Consider the following 17,177-nt stretch of genomic DNA (forward strand, 5'->3'; position numbering starts at 1 on the left):
TGGACACTGGTAGTTAATGAATCAAGCACTGGGCACTGGTAGTTAACGAATCAAGCACTGGGCACTGGTAGTTAATGAATCAAGCACTGGACACTGGTAGTTAATGAATCAAGCACTGGGCACTGGTAGTTAATGAATCAAGCATTGGGCACTGGTAGTTAAAGAATCAAGCACTGGATACTGGTAGTTAACGAATCAAACACTGGACACTGGTAGTTAATGAATCAAGCACTGGGCACTGGTAGTTAACGAATCAATAACTAGGCACTGGTAGTTAATGAATCAAGCACTGGGCACTGGTAGTTAATGAATCAAGCACTGGGCACTGGTAGTTAACGAATCAAGCACTGGGCGCTGGTAGTTAATGAATCAAACACTGGGCACTGGTAGTTAACGAATCAAGCACTGGGCGCTGGTAGTTAATGAATCAAGCACTGGACACTGGTAGTTAACGAATCAAGCACTGGGCGCTGGTAGTTAATGAATCAAGCACTGGACACTGGTAGTTAATGAATCAAGCACTAGGCACTGGTAGTTAATGAATCAAGCTCTGGGCACTGGTAGTTAACGAATCAAGCACTGGACACTGGTAGTTAACAAATCAAGCACTGGACACTGGTAGTTAACGAATCAAGCACTGGGCATTGGTAGTTAATGAATCAAGCACTGGGCACTGGTAGTTAATGAATCAAGCACTGGGCACTGGTAGTTAACGAATCAAGCACTGGGCGCTGGTAGTTAATGAATCAAGCACTGGACACTGGTAGTTAATGAATCAAGCACTGGGCACTGGTAGTTAATGAATCAAGCTCTGGGCACTGGTAGTTAACGAATCAAGCACTGGACACTGGTAGTTAACAAATCAAGCACTGGACACTGGTAGTTAACGAATCAAGCACTGGGCACTGGTAGTTAACGAATCAATAACTAGGCACTGGTAGTTAATAAATCAAGCACTGGACACTGGTAGTTAACAAATCAAGCACTGGGCACTGGTAGTTAATAAATCAAGCACTGGACACTGGTAGTTAATGAATCAAGCACTGGACACTGGTAGTTAATGAATCAAGCACTGGGCATTGGTAGTTAATGAATCAAGCTCTGGGCACTGGTAGTTAACGAATCAAGCACTGGACACTGGTAGTTAACAAATCAAGCACTGGACACTGGTAGTTAACGAATCAAGCACTGGGCACTGGTAGTTAACGAATCAATAACTAGGCACTGGTAGTTAATGAATCAAGCACTGGGCACTGGTAGTTAATGAATTAAGCACTGGGCACTGGTAGTTAATAAATCAAGCACTGGACACTGGTAGTTAATGAATCAAGCACTGGACACTGGTAGTTAATGAATCAAGCACTGGACACTGGTAGTTAATGAATCAAGCACTGGACACTGGTAGTTAATGAATCAAGCACTGGACACTGGTAGTTAATGAATCAAGCACTGGACACTGGTAGTTAATGAATCAAGCACTGGACACTGGTAGTTAATGAATCAAGCACTGGGCACTGGTAGTTAATGAATCAAGCACTGGACACTGGTAGTTAATGAATCAAGCACTGGACACTGGTAGTTAATGAATCAAGCACTGGACACTGGTAGTTAATGAATCAAGCACTGGGCGCTGGTAGTTAATGAATCAAGCACTGGACACTGGTAGTTAATGAATCAAGCACTGGATACTGGTAGTTAAATGAATCAAGCAAATACATATTCACTGCAGAAATTATTTCATGCAAAAATTAAATAAATACTGCTAAAGCAAGTACTTATTCAAAACTGTAGAGATAAAGCAATACTATAAAAATATTTCAAAGCAGTAACTGAGTAGCCTAGTGACCTAGGAAGTACTTGTAAATCATTAAAAGCACTGTCATAGAAGGTATTAATTCTTAATTCCCAAAATTGATGCACAAGGGGAATTCAGATTCCAGAACCACAAATGGGTAGTAGCATTGATTCTAGGTAAAAAATATAATTAAGTTCTGCCAAAGCAAGTACAAAAATAAAATTCTGAACTACCACATAGAAGGAATTACTTACCCCAAACACTAAGGAAAAGAAAGAGGAAGAAAAGAAGTGCATTGCTAGATGACACAGTGCAATAAAGTCCCCTAAATTATCAAGAGGGCCAAAATCACAATCAACTACTTCAAAGACTGATAATCACTCAGTTAAAACAGAAAATTATAATTATTTGCTGAAAAACACATTTAAAAACATAAAGGAAGGTAATTTTCTGAAAGCAAATTGAAATCATATTAGTGTTATAAGCTTACATGGGAAGAGCATCACACACTAGTTGATGAAGTCAAAATGGTTCTGGGTTCTCTTTGTTCTAGTTTTCTAGGATGTCCCAAAAAATGAGAGGTTGGATTTGATACAATAAACAAACAATTGAACATTAAGACTGAGTCAGATGTTAAGGCAAGAATAAGTCATTTTAAGATGAACAAGATTACATACCCCTCTATATGACCAAGATTTCAATTACCATTTTCTGTAAATACTCTGTCACTTAAAGGAATTTTACATTCTAGATCATTCTACAGCCAGAATCAAGACTATCATTGAACTCAAATTCAGGTAAATATATTTAAATTAATCATGATCTGACTATTTAATCCACAATAATTATCTTAGTATTTAATCCATAAACATGGAGAAAACCTTGCTTCATAGTCTGTTGTTTATAAAATAAATGTCCCTCATCTGATACACAGTGAACTTGATTTTAGACAAGGTCAAGAACAAAATACATATGTATATAATATACAATAATTAAAAAACCCAACAAACAATAGAAATTAAATATACATAACATCAATCATTTAGGTAGAGTAGAGATATTATCAGAATGATCACCATGGTAGCTATATTGATGGTCAATTTGCATCATTTTCATTTAGGACTTTCCATTTAAGAGGAGTAGCCATAACAAGATTTTCAGCAACATATCAGCACCATACTAAGTTGGGACCAAGAAAATATAAGAATGCTTCTGGTGAAAACCCCATGTTAATATAATTTTCTGTATTGGAGAAGTAACAATAGCTAGGGTACTATGTTAGTTATATGGGATATCAGATTTTTGCACCATTTCCATTTAGGACCAACAAAAACCATAAGAAATCTTTTGGTAAAAGCACAACAAGCATATGACCAATTGTCTAGAAGTAGCAATAATGATTTTCAAGAAGGCCATTGTAGCAGTCATACTGGAAGCCAGATAGGTTCCATTTTCACTTAAAACCAACTGGAAGTCTTTTGGTAAAAACACCATCTTGATAGGGCCATTCGTTTAGAAGGATTAGTGATAACATGTTCCAGATGGCTGCTGTGGTGGCCATATTAGACATTAGACTGGCAACATTTTCATTAGAATGAACCAGACATCGTACAAGGTCTTCTGGTAAAAACACCATGTCAACATGACCTTCTGTTGTGGAGAAATAATGATATCAAGGTTTTCAAGCTGTCTGTTGTGGCATCCCTACTGGGCACCAGATCAGCACTATTTTCATTAAAACTAGACATAATAAGAAGACTGTTGGATGTTGTTGTTGTTTTAGGTTTAATACCATATCTCAGTGCAAGATAGTCTATATATTGTGGCTAATATAACTGGTGGAAGAAGAACCCAGGAAAACCCAGGGAAGAACCAATCACCCATGGAAGTTCCTGACAAGCTTTTTCACACACCCACATCTTAAGCCTGTTGGTGACAACACCATACAATCCACCACTCAGGAGGAGTAGAAATAACATGATTTTCAAGATGGCCACTGTGATGACCATTTTGGATGAGCGGGATGCACCATTTTTATTTGGGACCAACTAGACCATGGTATGAATGTAGTGTAAAGTTTCATGGCAATCCTGCAAGTAGTTCAGGAAAAGTAGTGATAACAAATCAGTGGTAATGGAGAGACAGACAGACAATGGACAACAGAGAACTCATAAGCTGTTTTGGTCTATGGCCAATAGAGCCAAACAGTATTACTACAATTTTCTTAGGCCTACATTATCAGCTCAATTAGTGTAGTGATATCTTTAAGAGATAAACAATCTGTTTTTAAATATGCAGCAACAGTGAAACATCAATGTGAAGTTTGGTTCAAGTGTGGCTTGTTTCATTGTACAGTTTATCTACAAGACAGAAGTCTAACTGGACGCTGTAAGAAATAAATAAGTACCAAAACACAAGGACTCACTTGCCATTCTTAAAAAGCTTCCTTTGTATGTTTTTACCTATCTGAAATAAAATATTAATACTAAAGTTGATCTTTACCTTGGTTGTCATCACAAAATTGCAGACAAAAATTATCAATCACTATGGACCTTGATAATGGCAGGCTAGCATTAAATTAGGCTAACAAATGCTAACACTGAATCTAATTATTATCAGTGTAGGGGATAGCTCACATTTTTTCCAATACATGGCACTTTCATTTTCACATCATAATGCAGGACATTTAATGTGGTTTACACTGGATTACACCCCTTGTTTTGGATTTGTCTAAGCAGACATACATAAAGTACTGATTTTTTCATACATACTTCTCAGAGTGTATATATAATGATCATCCAAAGAATATTAATCAGTGAAAATTGAAACTGAATAATTATTATCTAAAACTCTTTTCTATAAATGGGATATTCTATTTTAGTCAAGCCCACAAATTATTTATGTAGTAAGTAAAAAAAATGAACATTCAATTCTATCTAAAAAAAAATTCTACAACTGACCTTAATCTCAATACATTTTTCTAAGATTACTAAAATTGGTGTTTTTTAAAAGTCTTTTAGTGGAAACACCATGCCTGTATGCCTGTATGGAGGTATAATTAAAACCATATTATTTTGGAGCAACTAGCAAAAGCCCCATTTAGGAAGTAGCTATAACAGTATTTCCAATGCCTCAAACTGGCGGTCTAATCAGCACCATTTTCACTGAGAACTAACTTGATATCATATGAAATCTTTCATTGAAAAACCCATACCGCAACAACCATCAAGAAGAAGAAGCAATACCAAGATTTAAAAGATGGCTACCATGGTTAAGGCTGCAATTTTAACCAAACTTTCTAAATATTATACACAGCTTATAATAGCCACAATGATACCCTTTAATAACAATGATCAGAAACTCAACATTTCCTGACATATCCATTATGTTTACTGAACAAGTAACTCCTATTATAACGTGCATACCATACCTCACTCAACTTGTCCTTATTTCATATGATATATGTCTTCTACCTCATATTATGACAGGATAAAGAAAGCAAGATATATTGTTGTTGAATATATCTCACAATTTATGTAAAACATTCCTAGTATTCTGCTGATCCTGTTTCCTACTGCTAAATACATGGAGGACTGAGTGGTGTAGGGATGGAGGACTAAGTGGTGTAGGGATGGAGGACTGAGTGGTATAGGGATGGAGGACTGAGTGGTGTAGGGATGGATGGAGGACTAAGTGGTGTAGGGATGGAAGACTGAATGGTGTAGGGATGGAGGACTGAATGATGTAGGGATGGAGGATTGAGTGGTGTAGGGATGGAGGACTAAGTGGTGTAGGGATGGAGGACTGAGTGGTGTAGGATGGATGACTGAGTGGTGTAGGGATGGAGGACTGAGTGGTGTAGGGATGGAGGACTGAGTGGTGTAGGAATGGAGGACTGAGTGGTGTAGGAATGGAGGACTGAGTGGTGTAGAAATGGAGGACTGAGTGGTGTAGGAATGGAGGACTGAGTGGTGTAGGAATGGAGGACTGAGTGGTATAGGGATGGAGGACTGAGTGGTGTAGGAATGGAGGACTGAGGTGGCGCTCTACAGTTTCGTATTTTCCATAGGGTTAGGATTTTAAAGAAAAAGAATTTCCCCGGCTTTCCTCACTGGTTATACTGGCTATTTAAAAAAGACCTTATATATCTTAGGTATAATTAAAAGAACCTTTAATTCCCTTTATTTTGGTGTATGATTGATGGGTGTACTATGGGTTGTAGAGTATACAGCTTGGCCTTACTTCAAATGTGCACCTTTCAAAAAAGTGCTAGCTCTACTTGGTCATTTTCACTTCCTGAACTTAAGAGGTAAATTGTATACAAAAGAGCTGATAACTTTTTTTTACATTTTATAAATTTGTTAATTCATTCATTGCACTTTCAGAAGCTGGTATTGTCTAGTCTGGCAAAATTCATTTTCCCTATTTTAATAGCTGCTATGTATAGTGTATTTTAGACTAATTCAGGCTGATATTTTAACACAAGGGAGCAGTCATTTTAGATAGCAGTGTGCTTAAATCATGTAAAATTTCCAGAAGTACAATATCCAAAGAAATATCATCCACATTACATTACTGTAGCATATAGGTATGCCAACATTCTCTCCACTGTGCATGTTTTAAATGCGAACTACTTCACCTTACATACGTCACTCTCTCTAAACTACATATTAATTGGTGAGCACCCCCTGAGTGGTGTAGGGATAGAGGACTGAGTGGTGTAGGAATGGATGACTGAGTGGTGTAGGGATGGAGGACTGAGTGGTGTAGGATGGAGGACTGAGTGGTGTAGGGATGGAGGACTGAGTGGTGTAGGATGGATGACTGAGTGGTGTAGGGATGGAGGACTGAGTGGTGTAGGGATGGAGGACTGAGTGGTGTAGGATGGATGATTGAGTGGTGTAGGGATGGAGGACTAAGTGGTGTAGGGATGGAGGACTGAGTGGTGTGGGATGGAGGACTGAGTGGTGTAGGATGGATGATTGAGTGGTGTAGGGATGGAGGACTAAGTGGTGTAGGAATGGATGACTAAGTGGTGTAGGGATGGAGGACTGAGTGGTGTAGGATGGAGGACTGAGTGGTGTAGGATGGAGGATTGAGTGGTGTAGGGTTGGACAGACAGAAGGCATCACAATAAAACTAAAGCTGTCTTTGAAGAGCAGGAAAATAATGATTTACTTTCAGAAAGTTTTAGGAAACCTGTATTCTCAAAATACTGCAATACAAGTGAACATTTTTGTGGGCTTCACATTTATATATGGGTAGTATATGCATCGGGGAAAATATTTTAAGCTTTACAATCAAATATTTCTATTATCACACTGTAACTGTATCTCTTAAGAATTCTGCATATATTGGCACCTGTACCTTTCTTAAACCAAGGATCAAGACCAAAAGTCAATCATACATGTCCCATAGCTGTAAAATTGAAAATGGGAAAGCACTGATTCAGAACATTGTTGACTTAACTAGATGTTGTTGTTGTTGTTGCAAGTTTTAATGCCATTTTTCAGCACAAGATAGGCTATAAATGGAGCTTTCTCACATACCCACATTGGCTGAACCCGAGACTTGAACCCATGCAGACAGAAGTGGGATAGCAGTGATCCGTAACAGTAAATGCTTTAGACCACTCAGCCAATCGGGATCCCACACATACTTTGTAAAAAGTCCATTATCAATGAATATTCAAATGTATGTGGATGAGAAAAATATTTATGCAGAAATCATTGAAAGGAGGCCACCATACTCAAGTTCACCAAAGTGGGAGTCATAGTTTTTAATTAAAAAAAATATATACTAATCTATGGACAAAAAGAGTCTAAAAACATTAACCTAACACATGTAGATCAAAAATGGCACAGATTAATCATGGCTTATTCATTTAATTCATCTGCTAGCCTTTTGTCATTGCCATTTATATATAAGTAGTTTGGAAGAAAGGTGAAACATCTTTGTGGGCCACTGAGAGAATGTTGAAAACTTGAAGCATGGTACATTTTTTTTAATTTTCTAAGCACCTTGTACTTAAATCAAGAGCCAGTATGACCTATACAGCATAACTTAAATCTAGAGCCAGTATGGCTTATACAGCATAACTAAAGCTTGGATAAGAAATCTCCTTAATGACTAAACTGAATATACAGTATCTAAGCAAGCAAAACAAATTTCATGAAAAGTGATATTACATCATTTCATTGGGGTGATAAAATAAATAATCCAAGCATTGGCAGTTTTGGATAGTGGACAAAAATTCCATTATTGGAATAATGACAGTGTTTCCCACCCAACAACAGTTTCCCACCTAATTGTTTTTCTTATTAGACAATGAAAACAGATTTTAAAATATGACCTGAAGTTTGGCAAACAACAGGTGATACACGATTTTATAAATTTCTAAAGAATGCCTCTCAAGCAAGAATTAGAGTGCTCAGCATCTGCCTTACTCCAATAATGTCCCCCAGCCATCAATTCTCAAGTATGCTTGGAGGGGGGTCCATTTTCCATTCTGAGGACAATTCAGGTTGACTCTAATGGAAACCTGGATCCAGTGACAGTGCACAATTTTTATATATTAAAATCAACAAAAGCAAGGACTGCAGCCAATATATTCAAGGCAATGATCTTATAAGGAATAATAAAAATGTTTATGGTAATTATAATTATAATGGTAATAAGTTTACTGTGAAAGGGACATACTGGCATAATTTAACCCTTTACCTCATGCAAGCGCCTTTGGACGCCTCTACTCCATTCACATACAAACGTCTTTGGACGCCTCTACCCGATTCACATACAAGCGCCTTTGGATGCCTCTACCCAATTCGCAAACAAGTGCATTTTAACGCCTGCTGTAAACATCAGTGATTTCTAGTGGGTTTTTGTAGCCACCTTTGGGGAAAAAACCCTATTAGATGGTACATTCATTGCTGTGAATGACCATTACGTCAGATCATGTGGTTACTGTTTCTGGTCTGGTCGAAATCTGCTATTTGAAGTAACTGGGTCATATTCTCCTCTCTCCAATATGGAGGTCACGGATTTCATTCAGTACTTATGGAGTTTTCATGATCAGAATCACAACTATGAAAGGTTCAATAACTTAGGTAAAGGCTCTGATATTGATGTAGGCAGCAATTAGATTTTATAAATTATCAAATTCTGATGACTTACTGATGTAGAGGCAAAGAATTTGTAAATTTCGAGTATGAGAAATGGCAGCTATGGTTGGTCACATGGCTTCAATGACTTGATGGTGAATGAGTTCTCTCAAGATTTTAAAGCACATAAAAAATTCTTCTGTGAAAAATAATTACACAGTTATAATGATCGGACTTTACTCTTAAATTTTTCCACACAAAATGTAAATAGGTTAAAACTGCTGTTAAATGTAAAATACACTACACTGCCTAACAGTTAACAGGCAGACCTGTGTGTTTGGAATCGAACAGGTAACAGGTGTTCTATTTATAGCACATTGCACTGGGTAACTTTGCTACATGTATATCGAAGGGTTAAAAAGCCATACACTCTGTGGTAAAGGGTTAATATAAAAACGAAAATTTGTTCAATACTTATAATTTTTGACTATTTGCATGCAAAAGATTGAGTCAATGAAAATCCTCCCTCTTTTGCGGTCAAATTTTGCAAATCTCCTGACCTGTTCTGAGCTGACATCTCTTTTGTTGCTGAGTTGCAATAACTCCCCCGCAGAAAACCTCTTTATAGGAAAGAAAATTTTTCCACAAATTGTTTCTCCTAGAATACTTACCCATCACATTAACATTAGAAATATAAGCTATATTACTTCCCAAATACAGCACTCCCAAAGACGAAAATTCATCTTTTCTGTCTATATTTTGTTGACAAAGGGCAATAACTCTTTTCCATTACCTCCCCATAACAAAAACAGGTGTTGCTAATTTTAAGCTTTTGTTGTGAACTTAACATCATTCACATCGCCTTCTGAAATCCACAGGAAACTTATGCTAGATTTCATCCCATTCATTGAGAATTTTGTTATTTTTGGATGTATTAGGCATTATTCTACAGGTGGTATACGTTAATATTTCTATTTTGACCAAAAGTATGTGAATTTTGTCACATATGCAGACTACAGGCATTATGCACACACTTCAAAACTCATTTGCAATATAGTGGCCAATGTCTTCATTGTTCACCTTGGCATCTCTGTCGATTTTTGCTGCCCGCAATTCACATGCATGTTAAAAGCTAGAATATCAAAGGTATTGAACAGGGTGACACAAAAAGCCATGTGAATAGTTTGAAAGCTTCATCTTGTGTGGGATGCATGTTGTGCTTAACCTTGTTTAAGCCACAACTTGCAATGTCCCTGCAAACCTCTCCCTTCAGATCATTAGTGCTGGTTGGTGGCAAGACTGAGGAAGTGTGGAGGCAGGCAGCCCAAGAACTGCTGCTACATCTTTCCATGTAGCAATCATTATTTTATACATCATCTCTGACTCACCCTCTATGGCATGATGGCTGGAGACAAAGGGATATGGGATCATTCGCTTCACAATCCAAACACTGGCCACAAGACAATCTGCTAATCATCTTCGAAGGTAGTTGTATTCAGGGGATAGAAAAGTTTTTCTAGTATCATGCCTCTCTCTCTCTCTCTCTCTCTCTCTCTCTCTCTCTCTCTCTCTCTGTTGACTTGTGTCCCCAACTGATCACAGATGACTGTCCGACAGGTGTATGACTCTTAGTTTTCTTTTTCAAACTGCATCGGATCAATCTCTTCCACCAGTGAATGGGAAATCCAAATTGTCTCAGTTGGGTTTCTGTTCTTGTTTTGCCATCCTCCACCCTTTCATCCCCTGTATTCGTGATATAAGTACTGCTGGTAAAGAATACACTTTTGCAACAGGAGATCCAGATAATCATGGAGAAGCAGTTGGTAAAGAATGTTCTGAATCCAAAATCTCTGGAGTTGTCTTCAAATCTTTTGCTGGTCAGGATGGCTAAGGGCAAACTCAAACCCCAATCTTGACTTCAGTCATTTAAATCAGTTCATACCTTCACCAAAATTCAAGATGGACACAGCAAGATTAAACTGTCTCTCCATTCATCTGAATCAATTTGCCATCTGTCTTGATTTGAAAGACACATATTCTCCCATTCCCATCTGTCCTCATGGGGAGTTTTGCATGCTGAGGAAATTGTTTTTTTTCTTCAGTTTTGTGACCTCCCTTCCTTTCATGCTTGAACACAAGTCCATAGGCATCTACTTCCATGGTAGTGTATCCTCCAGAAACATATGGTCATTTCCATTCAAGACAAAGGGGAAAATGATATCACATCCCTTTTACATCACCTAGGTTTTTTGATCAATTGGAAAATCCAATCGTTGTCCATCCCATCAGTTTGTTAATTTGGGTATGAAGTTTTTCACACACCACAATGTGGCACATCTTCCCCAACTTCAGGTAGTCCAAACTGTTGTCCTTGCAAAATCCAAGACAAAATGGATCATTTAACAGGGAGTTTCTGTGCCTTCTCTGACTGTTTTATGAAGCAGCAGATCTTATTCCCTCTGAGTTGCCTCTACATGCACCCTTTGCAGATGCTATTTCAAGAGATTCCCTTTTCCATGATGCTTGATTATATGATCAGTGTAACAAGTGAGAGGATATCATACCTGGACCAGGGGTGCAACCAAGGTTGGCTCACGATAGGAATATCTCTCAACTGGATATAACCATTTGTACAAATGCAAGCATCCAGATCAGACATATTCTGGACAGATTCTATTTCTTGGCCAATTGTCTGTCAATGAATGGACAGATTCTCCATAAAAAATGGTCCCTCAATCCATTAGTCTTTGCATGTCTTGGCAGAAACATTAGATGCATCTGCATCAATGTTGGGACTAAAAGCGAATATCAATAAAAGCTATAAAAATAGACGCATTAAAGAATTCAGACACAGAAGTATACAAAATTTTGGATTTGATTGGGTTCCAAATTTCTCTCTATTAGGAGTTGAATTATCTGTGAATACAGAAGACATTGTGGAAATGAATTTTCAAAACTCAAGATTTACAAAAACTGTTAGGGGAATGGAATTGAAGAAAATTAACAATGTATGGGAAAATTGTTGTTCTAAAATTAATGACCTTATCAAAATTAACACATTTATTCTTAGTGTTACCAAATCCACCAGTATGTGTTCTAAAACAGATCAAAATTATTTTTTTATGTGGAATAATAGTCCTGATAAAATAAGTAGAACAACACTTATTAATAAGCAAAAAGGTTGACTGTTCATGAAACATCTAGCATATTTTATCAAATCTTAACAAATATCTTGGGTAAAATGGCAAATTATAACAGACAACTTTCTTAAAAAAATATGATTTGTCTTATTACACTTTTTTTTCAATTAAATGATTTGCAAATATCGAAAACATTGAAAAAGACCAAAAAAATCATTTTGGAAGGATGTTCTTTTAATATGGGCTGAATTTATGACAAAAGAAAAAGATATAAACTTTCTTGAAATTTCATAGGAAGATGTCTGGAAAAATAAAAAATATAATGATTGAAAAAGACCAGTTTTGTATTGATCATGGTTGTTGAAGGAGGTACAGTTTACATAACCATTTCTTGGATGACCAAGGCTTATGCTTATCATATGAAGGGTTTTGTGATCTACATGATTTTTCACCCCAGGTTACATAATACTATGTTATAATAAGTGCAGTCTGATCATATTTAAAAAGATTAAATTTGCAACATCAGAAATAAAATCTGCCTTCTTTTTTTCTGAAGAATACAGAAGTTCAACTCAGGAATCAAACAGGATGCAGACAGAAATATAATAGTTTAATAAAGTCATTATTACAGTCTTGAAAAGCTCAAGAAACCCTTTTATTAACATTCCATAAGATGAGAATTGGTGGATCAAGGTATATTTGATTCCATATAAAATTACTTGATACAAAATTATGGTGGTTCCACTTTAGAATTAACCATAACATACTGAGTACAAACTATTTTTTATTTAAAATTGGTTTTGCAGCTGATAAAAAAACTGTTCTTTCTGTAACAGTGAAGAGAAACAATGAAACATTTTTTTGCAACTGTCTTGTTGGGAAACATTTTTGGGGTCAGGTTTTACATTTTTTATGAGATTAGAGTGAATTTCGAGGTTTCTGAAAATCTTATTTTACAGTGTGACCCTGCCATAACATGCCTCACAATAATGCAAATTCAGATATAACGTGGTCGTGGCATGGCTCCTAAAAATTTTGTATATTCATTCACACATTAAAAAATAGTTTTTGTTCAAAGTACATGAAATAATGGATAATTTTTTAAATATAATTTTGGGGAAGAGATCATATGAATTCGAATACTATCAAGGCGTGGTTCCTGAAATTTTAAATAAATGTACGTGTATTTTTCTCGTACCAGGAAAAATTACTTTTTTTTTAAGTATGAGAAATAGTGTAAAACGTTTATTATCATTTTGGGAAAGAGTTTGCATATGAATTAGAATATAATATGATTGTGGCATAGCTTCTGAAATTTAACAATTTCACCAGGTTCTTGAAGTGTTATGCCAAAATAAACATTATCTGAAACAGGACCCTGTATATGTGCTCAGACTTTATCTCATGTCGACTGAGTCAGTTTGTGGAGTTCAAAGAAACCTCTTTATTACAGTTATACCTTGGAAAGGGGACATAACCCCCTCTTTGAGGCTGAAGTGGGCAATATGCACATAGCATACTCTGACATATCACTAGAACACATACTCTGACATATCCCTACAACAGATATTCTGACATATCACTAGAATACATACTCTGACATATCACTAGAACAGAGTCGCCTAATGAAGATCTCTGCTCATGAGATAATAGCAATCTTTGCTCTCTGCTCATGAGATAATAGCAATCTTTGCTTGCCTTGCCTTTGACTGTCATGTCTCTATCAAAGATGTGATAAAGGCCTTTGGTTGGCATGCACATTCAACCTTCTTGAGTTTTTATCTACAAAGACTTGGCTCCACAGTGACACACTCTGGATCTGGTAGGCCTAGTCTCAGTCGCACAAGTGGCTACCAGACCCAAATGACATCAGCACAACTTCCTGATGGGCAACTTTGCAGTTTTCACTGAATTCACGGAAATTTTATCTGGTACAAAGATCTCATTATTTCATATTCCCAGATTTAACCAAACTGCCTCAAGTTGTGCTTTTCTTGCAAGTTAGGAGAGTGGGTTAACCTTCATATGGGGAAACCAATCTTCTTCCCTCAGAGATTAACCTATTCAACTAATGTGATTTGGGAACATATCAGAAAGAGAAAGCAAATTTTTAGGTAATTTATGTTTCTCCTGGGAAACAACCATGTTACTTTAATTTGCTCCATCCTCCCCACAATGTGAGCATCTCGTTACATGATGTTCCGCTAAGCTTAAAACTGGTGCCACCCATCGGCAGCAAGGACAGGTATATAACATAAACAGGAATTTTCATCTTTGGGTGTGCTGGATTTGAGAGGAGGTAGTAAGGCTTATTTATCTAATGTTTGAGTTCATATATAAGATTAGTTTCACTTTCCCTGAAAAATTCTCCTATTCTCTTATTTCCAACTACACTGGCACATCAACACTTAAATGAGTATATCATGCCAATGAAACTGGAGGAAAGTGCCTTACAGAGAGATACACCATGGCAGCCAATAAGCTTGGTCTGGCTTGAATTTAAACCATCATCCTTCTCAATGCAAATCTAACACACCAGCCACTGAGTCAACACAGCTCCTAACTTATTCTGAAATATTTCATTACCTGTCTCAACCATCCTTATTGAATAAGAACTTTACATTCTTCAGAATTTTTCTTATTTAGGAAGTAGGAAACTCCATTTATATGAGTATTTTTGGTCACTCTGGCCCTGTATCCTCTTCCAAACTGCTTAGCAAATTCATACTTCCTAATTGTATGCCTGAAAAAGACAACATTTTAAAATGAAGACATAGATCAAGCGGCCCTATTTGATCCTGAACTCTTAAATAAAAGCCATTCTATCAGAATGAACAAAGCAGGATGCAACTCATGTAATCGTTTCCTCTAAAGGGAGAGGGAGAGAGTAACTATTGACCCAGCATAAAGAAATGTATGTATCCTTATTTATTTATTTAAATTGTAATAAGAGTAAAACAATGGCATGCATCATTGTGGGTAGATATGAGCCCTGAACTCTGTAAAGAATGCAGTTTTCTCTCTTCCCTAATACATGGATAACATCTGGTACGTTCATGGATCTTATCACTGTTTCATTCAAACATATATGGTACCCAGGGAAGGCAGTTTTTAAAAAATATATGCCAGGGTACTTTGATTTCACAGAATTCATATTAAAATGCTAAGAAAATTCTAAATTGCATCTGTAGATGAGTATCCCACTTTAAAAGTGCCCTCCCTGAGCCCCATGTATGTTTTAATGGAACAGCCCTTATAATGTTGGGATTTATATATATATAAAAAAATTGCTACTTACTGGTAATTTATTTTAAGTAATTTAAGTTTAAAATTATTTTCATGTGCTCTTAAATACAGCATACTTTATTATAATTTAATTTTACATTTAATATACTACCAATTAACAAAGCTGTGCTTAATATAATACATGATAATACAAGAGGGCATCACCTATGACGTTGTATACTATTTGTAACATTCTAGTGAAGTCATTTCACTAAACTAATCTGTAGTTTTCTCAAAAAGACTGAAAAAAGTAGGTCACTGGATTCCACTGGAAATCCAAATTTGATTCTGAAGTCTCCATGTTAGTGACACCAGTACTAGCTTTCTGATGCAAAAGTTTCAATTTTGGACAAGAAATGATTTCAAGAAAGTAAACATTAGGTCCACACAATGTGGCAGTTTAGCATAAATGATATGGCTGTTGACAAGTAATGAGCTCAGGAATACAACTAAAAAACTAGGATTCATGAATTCAACACAAAATATTTATGGGAAAAAAAGAAAACTGCACTTGATGTAATCAGATTCTCAAATTTTTAAAAAATGAATGGCAAAATTAGGTATTTTATTCTTTGACTGACAAATATTTTGCAAAGCAAAGAAAACAAGAGTACCATGAACAGTACATTATACAGCTGCCCCATGTTTAATAGTCCTCTGTGAAGGTACCATTAAAGCATGATCAACTCTGAAAGTTATTGACCAATGTGTCTCAATCACCTTGACCAAAGGTCAAGGTATGTGGTCATGAACAAAACCTAATATGCAGAAACCATTATTATCTATTAGACAACAACCTCTGAACTTTAGACACCAAAATTATAGGTTTCTTAATTACCCAAAATGTTAACCACCCACAAAGTTTGTTCAAGAAACTTAATGAAGAAAAAAATTGTTCTGCAATACCAACCTTTCCCTTAGTCACAATGATCATGACCTTTGCTTTGACCCCAAGATCAATAGGCCTCTTCCATACCTTAAATGCAAACATTTAAATCATCTGCAAACTCTGGTATGGGTACATGGTCAATAACTGCAATTTTTGTGTATTAACTAATTTTTTTTCCCCTTTCATTTACAGTAACCCAGCCTTTGATCCCAAAATAAATAGGTTTCTTCCTTTCATCAAGTGCAAGCCATGCACATAATTTGGTCCAGGTGTGTAATGCAGAACCAATGTTCTTGTATGGAAAATTATTTTTGTTATTTCAATTACAGTGACCTTGACTTCTTACCTTCTGACCCCAAAATCTGTAGAGATCTTCATTTCCTTAATTGCAAGCCATTCACAAAGTTTGGAAAATGTAATTATGGAAAACCCAATTATTGTGCAGAAACCATTTCTGTTTATGGTCACTGACTATGTATGGATCTTTTGCCCCCAAAACTGATTGGGTTCTTTCTTATTCCAAGTGCAAGTCATCCTAAACCAAAATTATTTGGCAACTGTAGATGACAGAGATCTCAAGCTACTGCACAGAAATCAGTTTTCTTCCAGTCATACAGACTTTGACTTTTGATTCTAAAACTGACTGGGTTCTTCTTGACAGTTCAAGTGCAAGCCATCTATAAGTTTAGAAACTGTAGATGATTCACAACACAGCTTATTGTGCAGAAACAATACTGGAAACCATTTTTTTAATTAAAATATGTTTCTTTCATAATACTTACCATATCAAAATATTATATTATAACTACTACTACTTTGTAAATACTGCCCTTACAGGCTAAAACATTATAAGTAAAAAGCCAAAAGTTATCTGCAGACCTAAGTGGAAGTTAGAGTGATCTCCTCTTGCTACTGGGATTAGCACCAAATCATGTGAATGCCTCAGTTACTATTGGATCAGAATTCAT

The 17,177-nt window shown here is 36.4% G+C and overlaps 1 protein-coding gene across 1 annotated transcript in view; it reads right to left on the reverse strand.

Moving 5' to 3' along the window:
• The window catches only part of LOC149803206 (microsomal triglyceride transfer protein large subunit-like), a 144,367-nt gene that overhangs the window by 37,953 nt on the left and 89,237 nt on the right, over window positions 1-17,177 (reverse strand). The window contains exon 18 of the mRNA XM_089952828.1: window positions 14,622-14,778. Coding sequence (XP_089808954.1) covers window positions 14,637-14,778 — 142 coding nt within the window. The 3' untranslated portion in view covers window positions 14,622-14,636. The remainder of the gene's footprint in view (window positions 1-14,621; window positions 14,779-17,177) is intronic.

The sequence above is a fragment of the Sinohyriopsis cumingii genome, chromosome 3 (genome assembly GCF_028554795.1).
Source record: "Sinohyriopsis cumingii isolate HCF-2022 chromosome 3, ASM2855479v2, whole genome shotgun sequence".
Classification (NCBI taxonomy): Eukaryota; Metazoa; Mollusca; class Bivalvia; order Unionida; family Unionidae; genus Sinohyriopsis; species Sinohyriopsis cumingii.